Consider the following 27,391-nt stretch of genomic DNA (forward strand, 5'->3'; position numbering starts at 1 on the left):
GGGACTTGTAGGCTCCTCCCTCTTTCAAATATTATACAAAAAAACATTAAAAAAACACATGATCAGATTTTTTAGAGTGCAGGGTTTTGATACTTCAATCTCTTAGGTAATACAAGTCATGTAACTTATATTTCCCCTGGCCTGTGGCAGGCCCCTGACCGACGTAGGCCTGGCCGAGGTGTGCTCCCATTGGCAGCAGCACTCCCAGCTGCTGGTGGACAGTGACTTTACGCTGGTGGAGCCCATCCTGGCCCTGCGCTCCGTGGCCCAGGAGACCCTAATCTCCCAGGAGAGAGACCCTGAAAAGAACAAGTACCTCAGCACTGTCCTCACCTCCCACCTCATGGAGCTCTGCCAACTGGCCCGAGCCGCAGGAAACACACAGGTAGACTGGAGCTCAGCGCTCACCGTGGGGGTGTTTCATACATGTATAGGGTTTATATAGTGTGTTCCACATGTATAGTGTGTCTACTCTACACGTAATAGGAGGAGAATGAGTGCATATGTTTTTTTGGTCTGGATTCACTCAGCACTCCTGACCCATTCACCAGTATGTTCTCTTAAATATTGCAGCACGACATGCATTTGCATTGGTCTCTATGTGAGTGACTATATTGGTCTCTATGTGTGAGTGACTATATTGGTCTCTATGTGTGAGTGACTATATAGTGCCCCCCTCACCCCTGTGCCCGTCTCACCGCTGTGCCCTTTTCACCCCTGTGCCGTCCTTAACCCTCCCCAGCTGGCAGAGCGGGCGGTTTTCCAGATGAAGCAGCATGGCGGAGGAGGGGGGCTGGGCTCCACAGCGTCGTCATGGCACCTGGAGGAGGCCCAAGTGTTTTGGGCGAAGGGAGAACAGGGTCTTGCTCTGGGGCTACTGAGACAGATGATCCACACTCTGGAGGAGCAGGTCAGTGGGAGTCAGTCTACATGTTAACTTCTTACGGCTGAGATCCCTTTAACGGGATCGATATGACAACAGCCAGTGAAAGTGCAGGGCTCCAAATTCAAACAACAGAAATTTCATAATGAAAATTCCTCAAACATACAAGTATTTTACATCATTTTGAAGATAAACTTGTTGTTAATCGCACTACAGTGTCCGATTTCAAAAAGGCCTTACAACGAAAGCACACCATCTAATTATGTTAGGTCAGTACCTAGTCACAGAAAAACACAGCCATTTTTCCAGCCAAAGAGAGGAGTCACAAAAAGCAGAAATATAGATAAAATGAATCATTAACCTTTGATGATCTTTATCAGATGACACTCATAGGACTTCATGTTACATAATACATGTATGTTTTGTTCGATAAAGTTCATATTTATATCCAAAAATCTCAGTTTACATTGGAGCGTTACGTTCAGTAATGTTTTGCTTCCAAAAACATCCGGTGATTTTGCAGAGAGCCAAATTAATTTACAGAAATACTCATAACATACATTGATAAAAGATACAAGTGGTATGCATGGAACTTAAGATAAACTTCTCCTTAATGCAACCGCTGTGTTAGATTTCAAAAAAGCTTTACCGAAAAAGCACACCATGCTATAATCTGAGTACAGCGCTCAGAGACCAAAACAAGCCATACAGATATCCCCCATGTTGTGGAGTCAAAAGAAGTCATAAATAGCATTATAAATATTCACTTAGCTTTGATGATCTTCATCAGAATGCACTCCCAGGAATCCCAGTTCCACAATAAATGTTTGTTTTGTTTGATGAAGTACATAATTTATGTCCAAATACCTCCTTTTTGTTTGCGCCTTTAGTTCACATCTAAATTCACGACGCGCAGGCCAGACGAAAAGTAAAAAAATTCCATTACAGTTCGTAGAAACATGACAGAAGATGTATGGAATCAATCTTTAGGATGTTTTTACCATAAATCTTCAATAATGTTTCAACCGGAGAATTCCTTTGTCTTTAGAAATGCAATGGAACGCAGCTACCTCTCACGGGAGTGTGCCTGACTGAGCTCATGGCCTACTGGCAGACCTCTTACTCAATCAGCTCTTATTCTCTCCTCCTTCACAGTAGAAGCCTGAACCAAGGTTCTAAAGACTATTGACATCTAGTGGAAGCCATACGAATTGCAATCGGACCAAATTTACAATATCTTGGTTTGGCAAAGAGTTGAAAAACTACAAACCTCAGATTTCCCACTTCCTGGTTGTTGTTTTTTTCTCAGGTTTTTGCTTGCCATATAAGTTTGGTTATACTCACAGACATCATTCAAACTGTTTTAGAAAGAGTGTTTTCTACCCAAATATACTAATAATATGCATATCTTATTCTGGGCCTGAGTAGCAGGCAGTTTACTCTAGCAGGCAGTTTAAGCTAGAGCTTAATTTTGTTCCTCTGTCTTGGCCAGGTTAACGTTAACCCTGCCCTGGTGCCGGTGTTCACGGAGTGCCTGAGGCTTTGTGGGAACTGGCTGGCAGAGACGTGCCTGGAGAGCCCTGGGGTCATCCTGGAGAAGTACCTGGAGAGGGTAAAACTAAGGCCCATATAATATAATCCACTCCTTGGGCACAGTTGATCTATAGTGTGTGACTGTCTGTGTGTGTGTGATTGTCTGTGTGTTTGACCTCCTGTAGGCAGTGGTTATGATCGAGGGCCATGCGATAGGTTCAGACACCAAGCTGCAGAGCCAGAGGACGCAGGCCTTCCTGTCCCTGGCCAGGTTCTCAGATGCCCAGTACCAGGGCATTGATAACTACATGAAGTCATCTGAGTTTGAGAACAAACAGGCTCTGCTGGAGAAGGCCAAGGAGGAGGTGGACTTGATGAGGGAGCGCAAGGTCAACACCAACAGGTCAGAGACAAACTCACAGCAGAGAATGAGAACACTGTTAACCTTGTGTGGTTTTGAATCAGCTTGTTTTATGCAGGTTCTACACCGGCTGAGTGTAGGTGACAGATGCTGAAAGAGAGTTGGCCTCCAGGCTGTTGTGACGATTTTATTTTCCACTGTCCTCTCTGCTCAATACCTACTGTGTGTGTGTGTGTGTGTGTGTGTGTGTGTGTGTGTGTGTGTGTGTGTGTGTGTGTGTGTGTGTGTGTGTGTGTGTGTGTGTGTGTGTGTGTGTGTGTGTGTGTGTGTGTGTGTGTGTGTGTGTGTGTGTGTGTGTGATATTCCAACTCCCTCTCCCTGTCTCTCCCAGGTACACAGTGAAGGTGCAGAGGGAGTTGGAGCTGGATGAGAGGGCTCTGTCCAACCTGCAGGCTGATAGAAGGAGGTTCCTGTGTAAGGCTGTGGAGAACTACATCCATTGTCTGGAGCAGGGTGAGGAGCACGACACCTGGGTGTTCCGCCTGGCCTCACTGTGGCTGGAGAACGCTGACGTCAAGACAGTCAATGACATGATGAAGGTGAGTTAGTGATATCACACTAACTAATATCACCAAACACTCACTACATTTATACAATATTGTTTGTTGCACTATTTGTTTAGTCTGGGCTCCATTCCAAACAGAAATCTCTCTGTTTGGATCCCAGGCTACCTGGCATTAGTGTGTCTTCCCATTCAGATGCGAGAAACTACAATTTGTTTGACTATTCCTTGTGCTTCAGGGAGGTGTGAACAGGATCCCGTCCTATAAGTTTCTGCCTCTCATGTACCAGTTGGCTGCCCGCATGGGGACCAAAATGTCTGCTACAGTGGCAGAGGATGTGGGCTTCTATGGTGTTCTCAATGAGGTGAGACTTCAATATGTTTCAATAGGCAACAGAAGTCTGTTTGAACTATAGAGTTGTCTTCTTCAGCTTAGCATGTTTCCTTCTATCCATCCATCCATCTGTTCATCCATCCATCCAACACAGCTGATCTGCCTGTCGTGTCTGGAGCACCCTCACCACACCCTCTTCATCATCCTGGCTCTGGTCAACGCTAACAAGGACGAGAGCTTCTCCCGCAGCCGCCTGTCCAAGAGCACCCCGCGCCATTCCTCCCAACTGGACCTGGTAAGCCCAACACCTCTCTAAACACTGCCAATAAAAGAAATAGGGAACTGGGTCTCTTTACTCTGCATGACCTGTTACTGTCTTGTTGGAATTCTCTTAGGAACTGAGTTTGTTTTTAGTGTGTGTCGCGTGAGAATGAAGGAAAGTTGGGATGTCTTGTAGGAGCGGTCTGAGGTGGCCCAGAGGATAATGAACAAGATCAGGAAGAAGAGAGCCCAGATGATCAGAGGCATAGAGATCCTCTGTGATGCCTACATCACTCTGGCCTACATGGACGCCAGTCGACACAAGACAGAGAAAAGTGAGTGACAATGGCACACTCCTTACAGCACTGAACACAGCATGTCACCCTGTGTCCCACTGCTGACTTGCCTCTGAAGCAGGGTTGGTCCTGGTCACTCCCTGGATGGGAGACCTGATGCTGCTGGAAGTGATGTTGGAGGGCCAGTAGGAGGCACTCTTTCCTCTGGTATAAAAAAAAATCCCAGGGCAGTGATTGGGGACATTGCCCTCTGTAGTTTGGATGAGACGTTAAACGGGTGTCCTGACTATGTGGCCATTAAACGATTCCATGGCACTTATCGTAAGAGTATGGGTGTTAACCCTGTTGTCCTGGCCCTCATACCGTCATGGAGTTTCTAATCATTCCCTGCTTCCAATTGGATCATTCATCCCCCTCCTCTCCCCTGTAACTATTCCCCAGGTCGTTGCTGTAAATGAGAATATTTTCTCAGTCAACTTACCTAAATAAAATTAAGAAACACAACCACCTTCATGAATGACTACCTAGTTTTTACCACATGCTAATGTGTTTGTGAAGTTACTGTACCTTGTGTTCCTCTGTAGAAGCCATCCTCATCCCCTCTGACCAGCCCATCATGCAGATAAAGAACCTAGATGATGTCATCATTCCTACAATGGAGATCAAGGTAGAGAATGGGTTTGATCATCTGTGGATCCCTCACTAGTCTATCACCTGACGTAAGGGGATTTTTGTTATGCAATAGGATGTTTTGCAGTCAGTTTGTATAGTATTTGCACTGTAATGTATGTATATACCATGTCACACCCATGGCGTGCTTTGAAAAGGGATGTATGTAAGAAGGACTTGTGTCCATATTGGTCTCTGTGTTAACAGGTGGACCCCTCGGGTAAATATGACAACCTGGTGACCATCAAGTCCTTCAAGCCTCACTTTCACCTGGCCGGAGGGGTCAACCTGCCCAAGATCATTGACTGTGTGGGATCAGACGGGAAGATCAGACGACAACTGGTCAAGGTGAGATGTATTTCTTACCTGATGGCCCTGAAAAAAAAGATTTGGTATATTAGACCATTTTCTGATGTTCTTTTTTGGTAAATTCACTCAACATAGCATGTGGCAGTGCACCCATCACACAAACCCTATAGAGAATTGGTCAGTTCCGGTGTAGTGTTTTATTTTGATATTATGTCGTTTGTTACCCCCTGTGACCTTTACCCCTCTGTATCCTCAGGGCCAGGATGATCTGCGGCAGGATGCTGTAATGCAGCAGGTGTTTCACATGTGTTCTATGCTGCTGCAGCGCAACACTGAGACACGCAAGAGGAAACTCAACATCAGACGCTACAAGGTCAGTCCAGTCTCACAGCTCAACTTATTTAAAAACATTTGCCGGTACTGTAAATTGCTCTGTAGAAGAGTTTCTGTTTTGGGAGGGGGGTACGTTTTTTAAATAAAAATAAATAAATCTACTTGCACAATAGACAACTTAACATTTCACAGACATAGATCCACAAGAGATGAGCTTCTGTTAAATGAATCAGTTGACTCTTCCTCATCATATCATTGTTATGTTATATGTTAAAAATAAAAAATGTGACACAAATATTCTTAAGGAGCTGTTATCAATTTTGGTGGATGGGAGTGATTGAGGCCCCTGTCTCTGTCCCCAGGTGGTGCCCTTCTCCCAGCGTAGTGGGGTTCTAGAGTGGTGCTCGGGGACCGTCCCTATAGGGGATTTCCTCATAGACCCCCAAAAGGGCGCTCACACACGCTTCTGCCCCCGAGACTGGACCAGCATAACCTGCCGGAAAAAGATGATGGTGAGTCTCACTTTGACTCATTTATTCTTAGTCCCTTGATGGCTGAATTGTGTGGTACTGTACTGTAATGTCGTAGTAACATATTGTTTTTACTGTAGGAGTCTCAGAGGCTTGGTTCCGGTGGGAAGACCCAGGCTTTCAGTGAGGTGTGTCAGAACTTCCGGCCTGTCTTCCGGTACTTCTGCATGGAGCGATTCCTGGACCCGGCAGTGTGGCTGGAAAAACGACTGGCCTACACTCGCAGTGTGGCCACTTCCTCCATCGGTACAAACACCATCACCTCTGCTCTCCACAATACAATAATTACCATACCTACACAATTTTATTTGGCTATTCATCTGATGTACTTCAACACGTTCTTCCTTTTGTTTCTGTGTTTGTTCTCCTCAGTGGGCTACATTGTTGGACTGGGGGATAGGCACATTCAGAACATCCTTATAGATGAACAGACAGCTGAACTGGTGCATATTGATTTGGGTAAGGAGGATACTCATAATAGCTGTGTCTGAGTTAACATTTGAGGAACCTGTCTTGAGAACATTTTGGGTTAGGTATTTGGTGTAATGTTTTTATCTCTCTTCAGGTGTAGCGTTTGAACAGGGAAAGATTCTCCCAACTCCTGAGACTGTTCCCTTCAGGCTATCCAGAGATATTGTGGATGGGATGGGCATAACGGGGGTGGAGGGCGTTTTCAGAAGGTGAGCAGACAACGAGACCCAATCCCAAATGGAGATAGATCTGGATGGATTTTATTCAAGCTAATTTTTTAAAATCAGGATATAATTTTTACTGTGTTCATCTCTACCATTCAGATGCTGTGAGAAGACCATGGAGGTCATGAGGAGTTCTCAAGAGGCCTTGCTGACTATTGTAGAGGTATAAACACAAACATATACACACGCACAAATACTGTTCACATTCACTCAATGTCTGTATGTGAGCTTGGAGTGTATGTTCATTACATATTTATGTGATAACTCCTGCTGTTCCTTTGCCCTGTGGTGTAGGTACTGCTGTATGACCCTCTGTTTGACTGGACCATGAACCCTCTCAAGGCCTTCTACCTGCAGCAGCAGCATGATGAGCAGGCTGAGCTCCAGTCCACGCTCAACTCTACACTGGGGGGAGACATCTTGGAGGCCCACCGCAAGTCCAGGTACTCTTCAGTACTATAAACCCCCTACATCAGGGGTCTCTGCCTACTAGTATACCATCAAGTGGAATCATATGCCTGACAGAGTACACTCTCAGTCCTGTCTCAGTCCTGATGTTACTCACCAAACCCTCCACATGCCTTTGAACAATTAAATGAAACTTTATTTGTCACATGCGCTGAGTACAACAGGTGTAGTAGACCTTAGTGTCATACTTACTTACAAGCCCTTAACTAACAATGCAGTTCAAGAAAGAGTTAAGAAAATATTTACCAAATAAACTAACATAAAAACTAATAAAAAGTAACACAATAAAATAACAATAACGAGGCTATATACAGGTGGTACCTGTACAGAGTCAATGTGTGGGGATACAGGTTAGTCGAGGTAATTTGTACATGTAGGTAGGGGTAAAGTGACTATCTGGGGACCCATGCCAAATCTTTTCAGTCTCCTGAGGGGGAAAATATGTTTTCGTGCCCTCTTCACGACTGTCTTGGTGTGTTTGGACCATGATAGTTCATTGGTGATGTGGACACACTCTCGACCCGCTCCAGTACAGCCCCGTCGATGTTAATGGGGACCTATTCGGCCTTCCTTTTCCAGTAATCCACATTCAGCTCCTTTGTCTGGCTCGCAGTGAGGGAGAGGTTGTTGTCCTGGCACCAGACTGCCAGGTCACTGACCTCCTCCCTATAGGCTGTCACATTGTTGTCGGTAATCAGGCCTACCACTGTTTTGTCGTCAGCAAACTTAAGGATGGTGTTGGAGTCATGTTTGGCCACGCAGTCGTGGGTGAACAAGGGAGTACAGGAGGGGACTAATCACACACCCCTGACGAGCCCCAGTGTTGAGGATCAGCGTGGCAGGATCCAGTTCCAGAGGGAGTTGTTTAGTCCCAGAGTCCTTAGCTTAGTGATGAGTTTTGTGGACACTATGGTGTTGAACGCTGAGCTGTAGTCAATGAACAGCATTCTCACATAGGTGTTCCTTGTGGACAGGTGGGAAAGAGCAGTGTGGAGTGCGATTGAAATTGCGTCATCTGTGTATCTGTTGGGGAGGTATGCAAATTGGAGTGGTTCTAGGGTATTCGGGATGATGCTGTTGATGTGAGTCATGAGCAGTCTTTCAAAGCACTTCATGGCTACCAACGTAAGTGCTACGGCTGGTTACCTTCGCTTCCTTGGGCACAGGGACTATGGTGGTGTGCTTGAAACATATAGGTATTACAGACTCTGTCAAGGATAGGTTAAAAATGTCAGTGAAGACTTGCCAGTTGGTCAATGCATGCTTTGAGTACACGCCCTGGTAATCCGTCTGGCCCGCGGCTTTGTGAATGTTGACCTGTTTAAAGGTCTTACTCACATCGGCAACTGAGAGCGTTATTACACAGTTGTCCGGTGTTGGCTGGTGAACTCATGCATGCTTCAGTGTTGCTTGCCTCGAAGCGATCATAGAAGGCATTTAGCTCGTCTGGTAGGCTCGCGTCACTTGGCAGCTCGTGGCTGGGTTTCCCTTTTGTAATCCGTAATAGTTTTCAAGCCCTGTAACATCTGACGAGCGTTAGAGCCGGTGTAGTAGGATTCAATATTAATCCTGTATTGATGCTTTGCCTGTTTGATGGTTCGTCTGAGGGCGTAGCGGGATTTCTTATAAACATCCGGATTAGTATCCCACTCCATTAATGCGGCAGCTCTAGCCTTTAGCTCGATACGGATGTTGCCTGTAATCCATGGCTTCTGGTTGGGATATGTACGTACGGTCACTGTGGGGACGACGTCGTCAATGCACTTATTGATGAAGCCGATGACTGAGGTGGTATACTCCTCAATGCCATTGGCTGAATCCTGGACATTCCAGTCTGTGCTAGCAAAACAGTCCTGTAGCATAGCATCTGCGTCATCTGACCACTTGCCTGCATTGAAGTCCCCGGTCACAAGCATTTTCTTGTTTACTTATGGCCTTATACAGCTGGTTGAGTGTGGTCTTAGTGCCAGCATCGGTTTGTGGTGGTAAATAGACGGCTATGAATAATATAGATGAGAACTCTCTTGGTAGATAGTGATGTCTACAGCTTATCATAAGGTACTCTACCTCAGGCGAGCAATACCTTAACTTCTTTAATATTAGACATCGCGCACCAGCTGTTAATGACAAATGGACACACACTGCCGCCCCTCGTCTTACCAGATGCAGCTTCTCTGTTCTGCCAATGCATGGAAAATCCCGCCAGCTCTATATTATCCATGTCATCGTTCAGCCACGACTCTGTGAAACATAAGATATTGCAGTTTTTAATGTCCCGTTGGTAGGATAGTCTTGCTCGTATATCATCCATTTTTTTCCCAATGACTGCACGTTGGCCAATAGAAGGCAGCCCGACCTCCGCCCCCTTTTTCTCTGTCTTTTCTTCACACAAATGACAGGGATTTGGGCCCGTTCCAGAGAAAGCAGTATATCCTTCGCGTCGGACTTGTTAAAGAAAATCATGTGGCAAGGCTTGGTGTTGGTCATTTACATTTGTGCTATAAACATTTTTAACGAATCACATATATTGGCTGCACAATATGCTGTCTCTTCTCTCTCAGCAGTGATAGCCAGAGCTTCAACAAGGTGGCGGAGCGCGTGCTGCTGCGGCTGCAGGAGAAGCTGAAGGGGGTGGAGGATGGCAGGGTGCTCAGTGTAGGAGGGCAGGTCAACCTCCTTATCCAGCAGGCCATGGACCCTAACAATCTCAGCCGCCTCTTCCCCGGCTGGCAGGCCTGGGTCTAGGTCTAACATACTGGGAGAAACCAGGGGGCCTGGGTCAATCTTAGTCCGCTTTCTACAAAATACTATGTATGAATAATGAATGTTTATGCTTTGACATACTTGATGCACCATGTGCTTCCTTATCAATCACAGATGATATTTTAGCTTTCTGCACTCAATAGACTGTAATCAATTATTAGGTTTCTAATGCAACATGTAAATGACTTGTTTTCTTGTGTTGCTCTGAATTCTTTGTATTAAGTGTCAAATTTATATATAAATTTGAATTTTTTTGGTCACTTGAAGTGAAAAATGGTTGTTCTTGAATATGTTCATTGTACCATTGGATGGTAAATAGCTGACATGTAAGATAATAAAGAGAATTGATTCAGGAGATCAGGAGATTTAATTGACTCGGGAGATCCCCTCCTCTCAAAGCATCTGCGGAGGAACTACCCCAGTTTGTACATGAACTGGGCCCTGCACCTCCCCCTGATAGCACTGCCTCTACCTTGTTACCAGTATACATTTGGTCCTCTTCCTGTCAGACTAATGTGGTATTGTAATTAAGCAACGAAAAAATGTTTTACAACTTTTTTTAGTAGTCTTTGAATTTATGTTGAAGAAGGAAATTGTGCTGTGTTTTGTTTAACATAAGGAATGTTAAATTACTTTTACTTTTGATTCTTAATTATATTTTAGCAATTACATTTAATTTTGATACTTCAGTAGATTTAAATCCAGAAACTTTTACTCAAGCAGTATTTTTACTGGGTGACTTTTACTTGAGTCATTTTCTAATAAGGTTTCTTTACGTTTACTCAAGTATGACAATTGTGTACTTTTTACACCACTGCACCTTTCCAATAAGTCAGTTCAACACATTTCTGCCCTGCTAGAGCTGCCCCGGTCAACTGTGTGTGCCGTTATTGTGAAGTGGAAATGTCGAGGAGCAACAACGGCTCAGCCTCGAAGTGTTAGGCCACACAAGCTAACAGAACGGGACCGCCAAGTGCTGAAGCACGTAAACATCGTCTGTCCTTGGTTGCAACACTCACTACCGTGTTCCAAAGTGTCTCTGGAATGAATTTCAGCAGAACAACTGTTCGTCGGGAGCTTCATGAAATGGTTTTCCATGGCCGAGAAGCCGCACACAAGCATAAAATCACCATGCGCAATGCAAGGCGTCGGGCAGTGGTGTAAAGCTCGCAGCCATTGGACTCTGGAGCAGTGGAAACTAGTTCTCTGGAGTGATGAATCACACTTAACCATCTGGCAGTCCGACTGGCAAATCTGGGTTTGGCGGATGCCAGGAGAACGCTACTTGACCCAATGCATAGTGCCAACTGTAACATTTGGTGGAGGAGGAATAATGGTTTGGGCTAGGCACCTTAGTTGTGAAGGGAAATCTTAACGCTACAGCATATAATGAAATTGTAGATGATTCTGAGCTTCCAACTTTGTGGCAACAGTTTGTGGAAGGCCCTTTCCTGTTTCAGCATGGTAATGCCCCCGTGCACAAAACGAGGTCCATACAGAAATTATTTCTCGATTAGTGTGGAAGATCTTGACTGGTCTGCACAGAGCCCTGACCTCAACCCATCAAACACCTTTGGGATGAATTGGAATGCAGGCTGAACTAGGCCTTATCGCCCAACATCAGTGTCCGACCTCACTTATGTTCCAACATTTAGTGGAAAGCCTTCCCAGAAGAGTGGAGGCTGTTATAACAGCAAAGGGGGGACCAATGCCATATTAACGCCCATGATTTTGGAATGAGATGTTCAGCGAGCATGTGTCCACATACTTTTGGTCATGTAGTGTAGGTGCACTTCATTCACATCAATTTGATGAATTAACTTGTTCCCTTCTGACCATCCTTAACCTCACCCTTCATTGTCCTCCATCTGTGCGTGTGGGGTTGCATGTGGCGATGGTCGCTGTGTCAGGCACTCTCAGTGGTGTGATGGGGTAAGAGACTGTCCAGCAGGGCAGGATGAAGCTCAGTGTTGTAAGAATCCATTTTTACATTACATTTTGGTAATTTAGAAGATGTTCCAATCCAGGACACTTTCAGTCAGTGCATTACCCTCCAAGGTAGTATAACAACTACATCAGTGATTGTAAGTTAGCTGCTTTATTAAGAAAAGTTTATCAGCAGAATCGTAGCTAATAAGAAAAGATAAGCGTTAGTGTCTGTGCAAGTAAGGCAAGTATAACAGTAAGTGTGAGGTTTATTTAATTTATTTTCGCTAGAAGGTTCAAACGAGGTACTCTTTTGAAGATAGGTTTTCGGATGCTTTACCTTTACCCATTCAGACCTCTTGTCATCTGCCCTGACAAAGACCTGGCTGGGACATTTTACTGTACAGGTACTGTGTGTCTACTTCTGTTTGTTTTTGCTCTTTTACTTAACATTGTGTGTTGTGCTATTTGTTTTTCTACAGTGAGACTGTGTGGCTCCAGTTGTCTTCTGCAAGCCTATTTGTCTGACATTGGATCGTGGAGGACAGTGTGCTCAGATGGATGGGCTGATCACCATGGGAAGGCAGCCTGACAGCGTTTAGGATACAGCAGGTGAGACATACTGTATCTAGATTCAGATTGAGATTTATTTTGTTTTTATATTTATGCCCATTGGTATAGTATAGAGAATGTAACCTTCCCCATATGCATTGTGAGATAGTCAAGCAAGCGTAAACGTGAATGTAAAACAGTGAGCATGTGTTATGGTCATTTATTTCATTTGTTTGCTATGGGTTCACAGAGACACATGTTAAATCTGGCCGACAAATGCCAGAGGATTCTTAATGCTGAAGTCTGGGTCAAGCCCTGACACACCCATAATGCAACAGCTTGCGAGCACGTCAGTGAAATAATGTGAGCCAATCACATTTCATATCACACCATTTCTCAACGGTATGTTATGTTAAACTCTTGTTAACACCATCTGTATTTTTGTGATTCCTTTTACTCTCCTCGGTGAAACCTGTCCCAGTGTTAATGGGGTGACCCTGAAGTGCATAGGTAAGTCATTATGTAACTTTCTCAGTAATTAGGTATAGAGCAACTTCATGTAAAGTGTTACCACCTGATAAACCTCTGTCTCCAGACTGTGGTACCAGAGTAGTCTCCAATTTGAGTCGTGCAGTAGGGGCCCAGGAGGCTAGTTTGGGGGCCATGGCAGGTCAGCCTCCAGGACTTTCACATCTGCGGCGGTTCCATCATCACCCCATACTGGATAGTGATGGCAGCACACTGCATAGTGGAGTAAGTCCATAGACATACATACTGTACAGTATGTGCACTATATCATTGAAATATACACTACCAGTCAAAAGTTTTAGAACACCCCCATTTTTCCAGTTTTTATCGAAACATAAGCAGTTCAAGTCCAGTGAATAACCTGAAATGGTACAAAGGTAAGAAGTAAACTTGAGGTTTAATTTTTTTAAAGAGTTTAGGTTACCCAAAACAAAATAGGTTACCAAAAACAAAAAAAATAATGTGCATTTCAGAGTTATAAGAAAGGGCCTCTTTCAGGGAAAAGGTAATGGGTTAACAACATACAGCTGTTCTGGAGCAATGGAAGTAAATTAAGCCTTGAAAGTTGATGCTAACGTTTCCTACAGGTGTTCCAACTTTTGTTGATTACTTACCAACCCTCTGTCTGGATAACAGCAGTGTTGGAACAGACTGTGTTACTACACACTCTTCAGCATTATTTGGACAGTATTGTACTGCAGGAAGTAGTATATTGCTATCATAATGTTATTATAACCCTTAAAAGTGTAGGTCTTTCCTTTAGAGAAATTGCAAAGAAAGCCAAGGTGTCAGTGAGTACAGTTTCCTACAACATCAAAAGGCACTTGGAAACTGGAAGAAATTCTGACAGGAAGAGGTCTGGCAGACCCAAAACCACAACAGAATCAGAATACAAGTTTCTGAGAGTCAACAGCTTGTGTGATAGGCGGCTCACAGGACAACAGCTTCAAGCACCTCTTAACACTGGTCGAAGTAAGCAAGTCTCAGTTTCAACTGTGAAGAGAAGACTTCGAGCTGCAGGTTTGACAGGTCGAGTGGCCGTAAGAAAGCCACTGCTAAGATGGCAAAATAAGAAGAGGCTTGCCTGGGCCACGAAGCACTGCCGGTGGACTACTGAAGACTGGAAGAGGGTCTTATGGATCGATGAATCAACATTTGACGCTGGGTTTCTGTGTGCCATTCAGTAGGCGAAAGGATGGTTCCACAGTGTGTGACACCATCTGTCAAACATGGAGGAGGAAGTGTGATGTCTGGGGCTCATTTACTGAATCCAGAGATGACGACTTGCAAAGAGTGAGTGGCACCAAAACCGCTACCACAGCGCCTTGCAACCCCCTCTGGTGTACGCCTAGTTGGTCAGGGGTTCATCCTACAGCAAGATAATGACCCAGGACATACCTCTAGGCTATGGGGTTCATCCTACAGCAAGATAATGACCCAGGACATACCTCCAGGCTATGTCAGAACTACCTTAGAAGAAAAGAACAAGACGGTAGGCTTCAAATCGTGGAATGTCCAGCACAGTCTCCAGACGTAACCCCCATTGAGCTGGTTTGGGATGAACGGGGCAGAAGGGTGAAAGCAAAGCAACCTACAAGTGCAACACATTTGTTGGGAAGAACTTTCCGAACAATATTTGATTTCCATTGTAGAAAAAATGCCACGACTGTGTTCGGCTGTTTATGTCTGCAAAAATGTTGGTTCAATTTTGTTAAACAAAACCATTCCATGATTTATTTTGTCTCCAATTGTTTATTTGCTTTATGCTTTAATTTCAGAGTACATTAAGACATTAAGTTGTGTGAATTTCACCCCCATTTTCAATTTTTTATTGTTCTAAAATGTTTGACCTGTCGTGTATGTTCAGCACAGTCCACTTCTGAGCGTATTCTTTTGAATCTGTGGCATCCTGGTTAAATTGACTAGTTCAGTTGTCTTTAATTTCAGTCACTCTTATCCTGAAGACAGTACATGCAGGATTTGGGAATCAAATATCTACACACTTCAGCCGTGGCCGTTCTTCAGTGAGCCACATTGTCACCCATGATTACAACACAGAGACTTCAGTGAGCCACATTGTCACCCATGATTACAACACAGAGACTTCAGTGAGCCACATTGTCACCCATGATTACAACACAGAGACTTCAGTGAGCCACATTGTCACCCATGATTACAACACAGAGACTTCAGTGAGCCACATTGTCACCCGTGATTACAACACAGAGACTTCAGTGAGCCACATTGTCACCCGTGATTACAACACAGAGACTTCAGTGAGCCACATTGTCACCCGTGATTACAACACAGAGACTTCAGTGAGCCACATTGTCACCCATGATTACAACACAGAGACTTCAGTGAGCCACATTGTCACCCATGATTACAACACAGAGACTTCAGTGAGCCACATTGTCACCCATGATTACAACACAGAGACTTCAGTGAGCCACATTGTCACCCATGATTACAACACAGAGACTGGGAATAACAACATCACCCTCATTAGACTCATTAAACCATTGCAGATGAATGGTAGGACTTACATTCTCTTGTTGTTCTCAGCAGACTATTGCATCACTTCGTGCAGTTAATATTTTTTTCATGACTAAGCTCATAGCACAGAAATTATTTACTACGCTTTCTTTCCTATGCAGATCAAATAAGGCCTGTGTGTTTGCCCAATGTCGGGCTGGACTTCACTCCCCAGACATTCTGGATTTCGGGGTTTGGCAGCACAGTTTCTAGTGGTAAGTCATATTTATGCAATATCATGAGAACATATATATTAGTTGAAGTAGGATGTTTACATATACCTTATCCAAATACATTTAAACTCAGTTTTTCACAATTCCTGACATTTAATCCTTGTAAGAGTTCTCTGTTTTAGGTCAGATAGGATCACCACTTTATTTTAAGACTGTGAAATGTCAGAATAATAGAGAGAATGATTTATTTCAGCTTTTATTTCTTTCATTGCATTCCCAGTGGGTCAGAAGTTTACATACACTCAATTAGTATTTGGTAGCACTGCTTTTAAATTGTTTAACTTGGGTCAAACGTTTCAGGTAGCCTTCCAGAAGCTTCCCACAATAAGTTGGGTGAAATTTGGCCCATTCCTCCTGACAGAGCTCGTGTAACTGAGTCAGGTTTGTAGGGCTCCTTGCTCACACACACTTTTTCATTTCTATAGGTTTGGGGTCAGGGCTTTGTGATGGCCACTCCAATACCTTGACTTTGTTGTCCTTAAGCCATTTTGCCACAACTTTGGAAGTATGCTTGGGGTCGTTGTCCATTTGGAAGACCCATTTGCGACCAAGCTTTAACATCCTGACTGATGTCTTGATGTTACTTCAATATATCCACATAATTTTCCTACCTCATGATAACATCTATTTTGTGAAGTGCACCAGTCCCTCCTGCAGCAAAGCACCCCCACAACATGATGCTACCACCCCTGTGCTTCGCGGTTGGGATGGTGTTCTTCGGCTTGCAAGCCTCTGCCTTCTTCCTCCAAACACAACGATGATCATTTTGGCCAAACGGTTCTATTTTTGTTTCATCAGACCAGAGGACATTTCTCCAAAAAGTACAATCTTTGTCCCCATGTGCAGTTGCAAACCGTAGTCTGGCTTTTTTATAGCAGTTTTGGAAAAGTGGCTTCTTCCTTGCTGAGTGGCCTTTCAGGTTATGTCGATATAGGACTCTTTTTACTGTGGATATACTTTTGTGCCTGTTACCTCCAGAATCTTCCCAAGGTCCTTTGCTGTTATAGGACTCAGTATGGTGGCTGGTAGGGGACACAAGCTGGGGAGTTGTCTGTGCCGAGGAACAAACCAGGCATCTATGGAAACAACGCCTTCTTCCTCGGCTGGATCTATGAAACCATTAAATCCAGTGTTGTGATTTACATGCATACACATTTTAATAATAGGAAGTTGTAACTATGGTGTGTTTGGTTTTGCAGAAATAAAGAAACTGAGAAATCACTGGTGGACAATCAGAATGAAATGGTGGAAACATTATTTTTTTCTGAATAGAAAAGCCAGAAAGATGTTTGTACGTACAGTGTCATCAGAAATTCCAATGTTATAAACAACAAATTCAATATGTGCTCATTTGTATGTATTCATTAAATGACTACTTCTACATCCTGATACTGTTTCGTGTAATATATACTGTTCAGTTTGAAAAGTCATTACGTTTATGTACCACTTTGACCACAAGATGGTGCTTGTGTTCTTGGTAGTTCCTCTTGAGCTCAAGATTAGAGAAAGTGAACCTGCATCGTGGTGCCCTCTACTTGGTTAACTCTTTCTTTAGTCATACTAGTCAAGTGAACGGTGGATTGTGTATCCAGGTTGAAGGCTTTTGGAATAGAGGCCGGGCCTATTATCACACTGGAATGAGAGAGCCTTTACTTTAATCTGGTCAATGTAATTTATATACAATCACAACTTTGGCACTGATATACAGTTAAAACACGATCATGCACAACAGTTTCATATCAACACCTTTGCAAAATATTTTCTTTAACTTTTGATAGAAAAATACAGTACATCTTAAGACAATTTATCTCCACTTTTGAAATCATGGGTAACTTTGGGTGTTGTACAATTTAGAACATATTAATTAGCATAGAAACATATGTGCCCTTACAAATCAGTTTTCTGTATGTGTCTACCAATGGCAAGTTTTGAAAATAATATTATACAATCACATTGACATTCCAAATATGTATAGCAGTAAAAGTACATCATCAATGTCGGTTACAAAATCCTATCGATTGCTTCAATCTCACTCATACAGATGCAGTGATATTGATCTTCATATTTTTTGACACTTTTGATCAGTGAAATTAAACATGTTACAAACCATGCTAGTTCCCATATGAGGACATTGTAAATCAGAAGGGAAGTATGATATCAACCTAAGTGATTTTTTTACCCCCAACATAATGTGTGCATCTTCAATTGTCTGAACTCCTGGTTGTGCTTTGTGAATGAAAATAAGAAACTGCTACGAAACATTCCTCCTTTTATCACAGAAGTTGCCATGAAATAATGGTATTGATACCTGTGGGGAACATTCAACAAACTTCAAAGCATCATTTACAATATCCTATTTTGAGTTGAGGCTTCTAAGAAGTAAACAGAAACCAGACTGTTTAAGAGTTCTTGGGACCTTGTCTCTCAGCTGAGAGCAGCGTGCTTCACTACCATGTTGTAGGCAGGTAATATGTGCAATGAGGGACTGGGCTGGCATAAGGATAGCATGATTCCTTTCTGCTACCCAACCTTCAGTCTTATAACGTGTCTAAATTAGAGGTTGATGTAAAACTGGAGTGCAAAGAACTGGTAACATCTAAGCTAAGACAAGTGTTCACTGGTCAAACGGGTGAGGTTTTTTCCCCCCATGATATGTCCAGAGAACAGTTCTATTGGTCAGTGAAGCCCCAACCCCTCCCCTTTCCCAGCCTCAGTAGAACTGGCACTGCCGGTGGCCGCAGGTCGTGTCACCCGAGGCCAGCCTCAGTCACTTGATGCGGTGGCGGACCAGCGAGGACTCATCAGTGATCTTGCCGGACTGGTCTCGGTGACGACAGGACAAGAGGAGGAGTAGGATGAGGAGTAACACAGCACAGACGGCCATCAGGGCGTAGGAGATGACCCAGAGAAGGGGCTCCTTCAGCAGCCCTCCAGCAGCACAGTCAGATGCCACGTCTGCAGATGAGAAGGGCCCAGAGATCTCTGACACGGCTAGCCCACCGTTCACTAGAGCGAGGGAGGGTTTGGGGTTATAATGACTGACGTATTGAGGAATGCGATATTTTGGATACGAAGGGCACTTGACCAAGCAGATAAACATTTAATAGCCCAAAAAATTACATATTTTCTGATGCTAGAGTCATAACCATATTGTATTGGAAGTCCAAGGCTTTATGTAAGACCCAATAATATCCTTTATGCCCTTTTAAATGTCTCCAGCCCTCACCTGCACATCTGCTGACAGCAAAGCCCACCCTCTTCTCAGCCCGGTCGAAGACGACGTAGAAGCCCTCCATGACGGTTGCTCCTATCACCAGGCCGTTGGCTGACGACGAGATGCCGAAACGGAAGCAGTCCAGCCTACCGTCCACGTCTGTGATTGGCTGGATATACAGCTGCAAGGAGGAGCCACACAGACACACCAATGTCAATCAAAGAGCTGTCAGCAAACAGATCTAAAGCTCATAACAAGATGGCGGATGTTGGTTGGCGTAAGAAAACAACAAAACACACGGGGGCAACATGGGGGACGTTTGTTGTCACCTGAGGGAGGATGGAGATTTTGAAGGACTGGCTGTTGTTGGTGGCTCTCAGGTAGATGGACAGTTTGGGGAAGAACCTCCACGGTGTCTCTCCCTTCAGCCAGCAGGCCAGTTTAGTGCCACCCCAGAACCCTGAGGTGAAGTCCTGGATCTGGACAATAGAAAGACAGCGATGGATTAACACTCCAACAAAGTGTAAAAAAAAGTGTACTTTTACATAGATGACTACACATTTTCTCTCAGATCTGTAGACCAGAACAAAGTTGGCCATATTGGGGTGGAAAAAACAGGCCATGGTCATACTGTATGAAAAGGAAATAACTTGCAGTGTCCTCAGACAACCAGGTAATCCTAGAAGTCCTTTGTCATTTGATCATGGGCACAGAGGCTGACATACCAGAGATGTTTTTGAGATGGCCTCCACCACAGCATTGAACACATTCACAGGCAGCCGCAGAAGAGTGGTTCCACTGTCCACTATGGCTTTATCCTGGTTGTACTGGGAGAAGGAGAGAGAAGATGTATAAAGAAACAGGGAGGCAGATTTTATTTTTCCTCTTCAGTTACATGGTTTCCTTTCAGAAGATCTTCATCAAACAAAAATCTGAAATGTCCACCTTGATTCCTGGAAGGCTTCAGAAACATGATTAGCATATTGTTGTCTTTATTAACTGTTGCTTTATTTCCTCTTTCCAAACCTGCACTACAGGCTAATCCACCAAGAATGCTGACTAGAAACAGCCTTGGGCTTAGGGCCAAGGTTAGTCTTTGTTCCTGACGTGTTGTGCAGATTGAAACATTTATAAAACAACATGGGGCCAGTCTGTCTCATACCTCTTTGCAGTCCAGATTTAGATTCTGGTCCCCAACCTCCAGCTTTAATACTTCCACCTGATAGTACCACTCTTCTTTTATAGGGGTGTACCACATGGACCCCGAATACAATGTTGGTTCAACCCCTCCCATGACCTGAAACAAAACTGGGTTTTCATTCACCGTACAAATGACTGATGACAATGATTGCCTGAATACTATAATAAAACTACAATGGAATGCCTTGGCACAGTTTGGTATGGCATTGCAGACAGTGATTACACCCCACCATCTCTCCCATCTGCCCCTCTCAGAGGCTCACGTGGTCGGCTCGACCGCTCCTATAACACCGACAGCCCTGCTCTCGGCAGGGGGCTCTCTTAGCTTAATTAGCCACTCACTAACTAGATTGGGCATCCAATGGGGAAACTCATTGAGAGGCGCAGAGACTTGCTAGCGATCATGTTTCTAAAAATGCCGCTCAGTCTCATCCGCCCTTGAAAGGTTTATCTGGTCTGGGCGTCGGGAGCAATATTATGCCAAGTGTCTGCCTAGCGTGCGTGAGATTAACAGACTAAATAATCATCCTCTTTTGCAGTACAACAACCAGCCTTTGTAAGGAAGTCTCCCCCCCAGCATTCACTCCTCCCATACATAGCCTTTAGCTTTCTCCTCCTGACTACTCACAAGACTTCCCCCCGCGGGGTCTGCAGTGGTGCTGTCTGACAACCCAGCTCCGCACATCTGGAGGGAGAACACATCTGGGATGCCTGTCTGTCGTACCACGGAGTTAAAGAAGGGCTCTACCGAGGAGTCAGGCTGAGATACAGGAGACAAACACAAAACACTGGTCATTAACTTAGTATAAAACAGTGTAATGTCTTGGCTGTCCTATTGGTCAATAGTGAAGCTGTAAGCACAGAGAATGACAGCATAAAGTCTTATCAGTTATCACCATGACTAAACAGGATCTCCCCCCCCATACACCTTGACTTCACATGGTGTATATATACATGTGATGTTTGACAAAGATTCTGCAAATCATCTGAACAAAAGCTGAGAACTGCAGTACAGTGGTCACCGTACGTTCTTGCATGTTAATGATTTAAAATGGTTGACCTCAATCTGCATAAGGCATACATTGTGTCAGCTCAGAATAGCCTCAGCCACCACACCCCATGGGTCTATGTGATGATGAGATTATGAACAATATCATGTGTGAGAACCTTGATTTGCTCTTTGATAACATTCAGCAGCTCTTCATGCCCCACCACGCTTACGTACACCACTGTGCCAAATCAAACAGACATGGCGAAAGGCATGGAACCCCTTCCTTCATATCCAGAGTCCCAGGGTGCACCAAGCCCACCCCCTTTACCTGAGCCAGCAGGGGGTAGGCCAGGCCCAGGATGCCCTGCCAGTTAACCCCCTGGAGGAAGAATCCGTTGGAGGAGAGAATGGTGGCGATGTTGATGGTGGGGGTGCCGGGGATGCTGGGGATGTGGACGTGGTCGGTGCCCAGCTCGCCCTCCCAGTTGCCCTGGGTGTACTTGACGGCCACGCCCCTGCCAGTGGACTGGTACGTACTGGAACTGAACACAGGGAGGGACAGGGAGAGTCACCAGTACTCTTAGACAAAGGAAATCTTATCAACACATGCCTGAGCGAATTCTAAACAAAAATAAACACGATCAGATTGTAGTATAAATTATGAGATTTATGTGAAACACTGATTATTGAATTAAGGCATTTTCTAATATTATTGGGGCCACCAAATATAATGTGTAGATAACGTAGGCTTCTTATTGACCTTATAGAAAGAGCTATTCCACAGAGTAAATATGAGAGCCTGACGACTCACAGTGCTGTGTTGAAGAAGTGTGTGATGAAGGGATGTGCTGCTGCCGCCACTGCAAAGTTACTGCTTCCTGTATCAACCAGGATATTCAGCTGGAAAACAAAAGAGTAGTGAGTACTTTATCAATCATTCAACCATCTGGGTTAAGCACACAGAACAACTCAACCCCATTCATCTTAATACACGCAATAAACACACAAACTGACTCACAGTCAATAATCGTGCTTTGAGCTGAACAAGTTATTTACTAATATGCTTCTGACGTCTGAGGATTAGAAAAAAAGCTCTCTGGTCTGGTAGTCATTGGGAAAAACGTCCACCCATTGCTCCAGAGTCTAAATGTCCCTCCAACCTGGTATTTGTCGACTGTGTGCGAGCAGGAGCGGAGCATGAGCCAGCTAAAGCAGCAGTTGAGATTATGTTGTCTCAGGCATCAATTCAACGAGGGGGAACTAATGAGATAACCGACTTCTGTCACCTCGGTGACCGGCGCAGAAGAGTCATTACTTAACATTCCTCATCATTAAAGAGGCCATAATAAACAGGCCCACCACGGCTCTCAAAATGAGTTTCTTAACCATTTAAACATGACCTCAAATCATGTTAGGCTGCATACATAGCCTTTAAGGCACTTTGGATTGATGGAGGAGAGGTAACAAAGTAAACACACAGGAATGCGGTCTGCTGGTGTGACATTATTTCCTGTTTCTTCCCTAAAGCAGCCTGAGGAAAACATGATTTTCTGGATATTTGTTTCCATTCAACTAAAGCATGGGCTTCATCAAAGCTAAGAATAAGAAGCGACTTACTCAGAGATTTTACAGTGAAGACCTTACTTGACACCCAGACAGAACAAATGGAGCATTCTGCTCTCAATAAATAGGCTACTCAAGAGTATTCTGCATTCTAGTGTTGTCGACCCTGTTCTGAAAAAAAAAAAAAAAACAGATGAGCAGGAAGTATTGATGACGGACAAACACTGAGTAAATAGGCCTAGCTATTCCTCACAATATACGGAAAACAAAAACCCTAGTAGGATCTACAGTGCCTTCAGAAAGTATTCATACCCCTTGACTTATTTCACATTTTGTTGTGTTACAGACTGAATTCAAAATGGACTAAATAAAAATGAATCTCGCTCATCTACACACAATACCGCATAATGTTTTTAGACATTCTTGCAGATGTATTGACAATGAAATACAGAAATATCTCATTTACATAACTATTCACATCCCTGAGTCAATCAATACATGTTAGTATCACCTTTGGTAGTTATTACAGCTGTGAGTCTTTTTGGGTAAGTCTGTAAGCGCTTTGCCCACCTGGATTTTACAATATTCGTATTATTATTTTTTTTTAATTCTTCCAAGATCTGTCAAAACTGTAACTAGGTCACTCAGGAACATTCAATCTCATCTTGGTAAGCAACTCCAGTGTATATTTGGCCTTATGTTTTAGAATATTGTTGAAAGGTGAATTTGTCTCACAGTGTTGGAAAGCAGGCTGAACCATGGTTTCCTCTAGGATTTTGCCTGTGCTTAGTTTCTTTTTATCAAAAAAAAAAGCCACCACCATGCTTGAAAATATGAACAGTTGTACTCAGTAATGTGTTGGACTTGCCCCAAACATAACGCTTTTTATTCAGGACATAAAGTTCATTTTTTGGCCACATTTCTTGCAGTTTTACTTTAGTGCCTTATTGCAAACAGGATGCATGTGGAAAAAGTCAAGGGGTGTGAATACTTTCTGAAGGCACTGTACTTCCTCAAAGCTCTATGTTGCGTCCCTATCTGTGTTTCCTAGTTGGACTGGCCGAAGTCCCACCACCGTGGCTCTGACATCTGAAACCCTACTGCCACCACACCGATGGCAGCACGCCACTCACGTTGGGCCCAAACCGGACAGACCATCCTGACGCAGTCTGTTGGGGAAAACTAGGGGCATTTCCTTGTACCTCCTACCCTCTCAATCCTCTTCCATACTCCCCTAGCCTGGCTGGGCCACTGCCAGGCAAATCCTCCTCTTCCCCATCCCCGAGCGAGCACAGCGGCCTAGTAGCCTGTGGTTGAGCCTTGCCTGGCTAATTAGCAGAGGCTCAGTGGAGGGGACGTACATCTGCTACCTGTTTGTACCAATTACCAGATGTGACGCACTCTAGCCAACACCTCAGCCTTGCTGCGACGGGGCTAACAGATGTGGCAATTAGTGGTTCATTTGAATAACGCCTTGTTTAACATCAGGCCTCTAATTGCATCATACTGTAGATAGAACCTCTTCTCTCCCTACCTTCTCTCCCCTCCCTACCTTCCCTCCCCTCCCCTCTTCTCTCCCTACCTTCCCTCCCCTCTTCTCTCCCTACTTTCCCTCCCCACTTTCCCTCCCCTAATCTCTCCCTACTTTCCCTCCCCGCCTTACCCTCTTCCTACCTCGCCTCCTCTCCCCTCCCTACCTCGCCGTCTCTTCTCTCCCCTCCCTCGCGTCTTCTCTTCTCTCCCTTCCTCTTCTCCCTACCTCTTCTCTCCTCCCTACGCTCACCTCTTCTCTCCTCACCTCTTCTCTCTCTCCTCACCTCTCTCCTCACCTCTTCTCTCCTCACCTCTTCTCTCCTCACCTCTTCTCTCCTCTCCTCTCCTCATCTCTTCTCTCCTCTCCTCATCTCTTCTCTCCTCTCCTCATCTCTTCTCTCCTCGCACCTCTTCTCTCCTCGCCTATTCTCTTCTCTCCTCGCCTATTCTCTTCTCTCCTCGCCTATTCTCTTCTCTCCTCGCCTATTCTCTTCTCTCCTCGCCTATTCTCTTCTCTCCTCGCCTATTCTCTTCTCTCCTCGCCTATTCTCTTCTCTCCTCGCCTATTCTCTTCTCTCCTCGCCTATTCTCCTCACCTCGCCTCTCCTCTTCTCTCCCTACTTTCCCTCCCCTCTTCTCTCCCTACTTTCCCTCCCCTCTTCTCTCCCCTCCCTGCCCTACCCTCTTCCTACCTCGCCTCCTCTCCCCTCCCTACCTCGCCGTCTCTTCTTTCCCCTCCCTCGTGTCTTCTCTTCTCTCCCCTCTTCTCCCTACCTCTTCTCTCTCCTCACCTCTTCTCTTCTCTCCTCACCTATTCTCTTCTCTCCTCGCCTTCTTCTCTCCTCATCTCTTCTCTCCCTCTCCTCTCTTCTCTCCTCGCCTATTCTCTTCTCTCCTCGCCTATCTCTTCTCCTCGCCTCTCTTCTCTCCTCCTCTCTCTTCTCTCCCTATTCTCTTCTCCTCCCCCTATTCTCTTCTCTCCCGCCTATTCTCTTCTCTCCCCTCCCGCCTATTCTCTTCTCTCCTCGCCTATTCCCCTCCCTCCTCGCCTATTCTCTTTCTCCTCCTCTATTCGTGTCTTCTCTTCTCTCCCTTCCTCTTATTCTCTTCTCTCCTCGCCTATTCTCTTCTCTCCTCATTCTCTCCCTCGCCTCTCCTCTTCTCTCCCTACTTTCCCTCCCCTTCACCTCTTTCCCTCCCCCTCTTCTCTCCCCTCCCTGCCCTACCCTCTTCCTACCTCGCCTCCTCTCCCCTCCCTACCTCGCCGTCTCTTCTTTCCCCTCCCTCGTGTCTTCTCTTCTCTCCCTTCCTCTTCTCTCCTCTCCTCCCCACCTCTTCTCTCCTCCCTACGCTCACCTCACCTCTTCTCACCTCACCTCTTCTCACCTCTTCTCACCTCACCTCTTTTCACCTCTTCATCTCTTCTCTCCTCACCTCTTCTCTCCTCACCTCTTCTCTCCTCACCTCTTCTCTCCTCACCTCGCCTCTCCTCACCTCGCCTCTTCTCTCCTCATCTCTTCTCTCCTCTCACCTCTTCTCTTCTCTCCTCTTACCTCTTCTCTCCTCGCCTATTCTCTTCTCTCCTCGCCTATTCTCTTCTCTCCTCGCCTATTCTCTTCTCTCCTCGTCTATTCTCTTCTCTCCTCGTCTATTCTCTTCTCTCCTCGTCTATTCTCTTCTCTCCTCACCTATTCTCTTCTCTCCTCGCCTATTCTCTTCTCTCCTCACCTATTCTCTCCTCACCTCGCCTCTCCTCACCTCACCTCTTCTCTTCTCTCCTCACCTATTCTCTCCTCACCTCGCCTCTCCTCACCTCTTCTCCCCTCAACTCTTCTCCCCCTCGCCTCATCCCTCCCCCGCCTCATCCCTCCCCACCTCTTCTCTTCTCTCCTCACCTCGCCTCTTCTCACCTCGCCTCTTCTCTCCTCACCTCGCCTCTTCTCAACTCTTCTCCCCCTCGCCTCATCCCTCCCCCACCTCTTCCCTCCCTCCCCCCATCCCTCCCTCTCTCACCGCCTAGCCTCTCTCTCTGCCTAGTGGTTAGAGTGCTGGACTAGTAACCGAAAGGTTGCTCGATCAAATCCCCGAGCTGAAAAGGTAAAAAAAAATATCTGTTGTTCCACATTGAAAACTTAAAAACAACATTAGGTCATATTCTCATATACCTTTTGACCAGGGGTACCCAGTGTCATCTCCATGTAGTAACCTCTGCCAGAGTCGCCTTGTAAGTTAGTGACCATGTCCAGAAAGTTCACTATTCCAGCTGGATCAGATGCCAGGGACAGTCCATTTCCCGAGGCTTGTATTCGTTTCATAGGAGTTAAATCCAAATCCAAAGAAGAGTTAAACGTCCCTATAAATATTTTAAGTTGAATGGTATAGAGAGATTTTGCCATTCCAAAACAGAGCATGATAAATAATGCCCTAAAAGGAATAGAACCTTTATGGTAAGCCATGGCAAATAATATTTAGGGCAAGTCAAACCTCAGAAAAAGTTAGCTCCTTGTTCAAAGTTTGCTCCTTAGTTTTCAGTTTGGCCAACATGAAACCTCCAGTGCGGTAGTCATGGTGAACGTGATGTTCCGACGCTAAAGAAACACATAAGAAACAACTCCGGCTTTACATTTAGACACTTATCATTTAGAAGTTTACTTCTCGCTCTGAAAGTTGTTCACCACTTTATTATTTTAGATTACTTCCTGAAATCCATATCGCGGATGTGACGAGTTTTTTGTTGGTCAACGACGATTTGCTTGAAGGGCGCCTGTGGGGCGCACCATAGAGATAGATAGAGCACTTATTTTTATATATGTGCTATTATAGCGTCTGTGACACCACGGACAGCGCCACTGAGGCTACAACCCATAGGCATCCCCACCTAGATAACTACTTAGACTACTTTAAAATGGTGGAAGCATGCTGGAGGCCCTGCCCATACTAAAACTGCCTTTTGGCCACTAGAGGCCTCTATCAGCCTTTGAATTTAATTTACTTTATTTTATTTTGGGTAACAGACAACATATACAACAAAATGTACAATGTGGACCCAGACGATATCACTTGAAATTATTCATTAATATGCTTATTTCCAAAGTGGTCCTCGATGGTAAAAACAATAT

General features: G+C 44.8%; 2 protein-coding genes and 1 long non-coding RNA gene across 5 annotated transcripts in view; 2 read left to right on the forward strand and 1 right to left on the reverse strand.

Moving 5' to 3' along the window:
- atm (ATM serine/threonine kinase) overlaps positions 1-10,352 on the forward strand; it is a 38,690-nt gene extending 28,338 nt beyond the window's left edge. For 2 of the 3 annotated variants that reach the window (XM_064974995.1, XM_064974996.1), the window contains exons 46-63: positions 151-385; positions 743-910; positions 2,376-2,495; positions 2,602-2,819; positions 3,169-3,376; positions 3,579-3,704; positions 3,828-3,968; positions 4,131-4,269; positions 4,815-4,897; positions 5,107-5,247; positions 5,465-5,581; positions 5,904-6,053; positions 6,152-6,317; positions 6,444-6,530; positions 6,637-6,751; positions 6,866-6,929; positions 7,061-7,209; positions 9,796-10,352. In XM_064974995.1, the coding sequence (XP_064831067.1) occupies positions 151-385; positions 743-910; positions 2,376-2,495; positions 2,602-2,819; positions 3,169-3,376; positions 3,579-3,704; positions 3,828-3,968; positions 4,131-4,269; positions 4,815-4,897; positions 5,107-5,247; positions 5,465-5,581; positions 5,904-6,053; positions 6,152-6,317; positions 6,444-6,530; positions 6,637-6,751; positions 6,866-6,929; positions 7,061-7,209; positions 9,796-9,979 (2,611 nt within the window). In that variant the 3' untranslated portion in view covers positions 9,980-10,352. The remainder of the gene's footprint in view (positions 1-150; positions 386-742; positions 911-2,375; positions 2,496-2,601; positions 2,820-3,168; positions 3,377-3,578; positions 3,705-3,827; positions 3,969-4,130; positions 4,270-4,814; positions 4,898-5,106; positions 5,248-5,464; positions 5,582-5,903; positions 6,054-6,151; positions 6,318-6,443; positions 6,531-6,636; positions 6,752-6,865; positions 6,930-7,060; positions 7,210-9,795) is intronic. The other variant, XM_064974997.1, reaches the window with a different exon arrangement.
- Positions 10,353-12,298: 1,946 nt separating this feature from the next.
- On the forward strand, positions 12,299-17,154 carry LOC135546510 (uncharacterized). The gene is made up of 5 exons (XR_010456589.1): positions 12,299-12,535; positions 12,726-12,838; positions 12,957-12,985; positions 13,071-15,753; positions 16,072-17,154. It is a non-coding gene; the product is annotated as an uncharacterized LOC135546510 (long non-coding RNA).
- Positions 17,155-17,409: 255 nt separating this feature from the next.
- On the reverse strand, positions 17,410-27,061 carry LOC135546509 (beta-secretase 2-like). The gene is made up of 9 exons (XM_064974999.1): positions 26,438-27,061; positions 21,988-22,076; positions 21,505-21,718; positions 20,814-20,945; positions 20,148-20,282; positions 19,711-19,812; positions 19,315-19,464; positions 18,998-19,166; positions 17,410-18,777 (listed from the first exon to the last, which is right to left on the reverse strand). The coding sequence occupies exons 1-9, from the start codon at positions 26,726-26,728 to the stop codon at positions 18,539-18,541; spliced, it is 1,521 nt and encodes a 506-aa protein (XP_064831071.1). The 5' UTR covers positions 26,729-27,061; the 3' UTR covers positions 17,410-18,538.
- Between the last annotated feature and the right edge of the window lie 330 nt (positions 27,062-27,391).

Source organism: Oncorhynchus masou, chromosome 9 (genome assembly GCF_036934945.1).
Source record: "Oncorhynchus masou masou isolate Uvic2021 chromosome 9, UVic_Omas_1.1, whole genome shotgun sequence".
Lineage (NCBI taxonomy): Eukaryota > Metazoa > Chordata > Actinopteri > Salmoniformes > Salmonidae > Oncorhynchus > Oncorhynchus masou.

What these genes read in the sequence shown, in the direction of transcription:
- LOC135546509 (XM_064974999.1), bottom strand. Translation starts at nt 26,728, where the DNA reads ATGGCTTACCATAAAGGTTCTATTCCTTTTAGGGCATTATTTATCATG. An exon ending in TAAATCTGGACTGCAAAGAG is followed by an intron (nt 19,813 to 20,147) that starts GTATGAGACAGA and finishes TCCTTCTCCCAG; the next exon opens with TACAACCAGGATAAAGCCAT. An exon ending in CCATCTCAAAAACATCTCTG is followed by an intron (nt 19,465 to 19,710) that starts GTATGTCAGCCT and finishes TCTATTGTCCAG; the next exon opens with ATCCAGGACTTCACCTCAGG.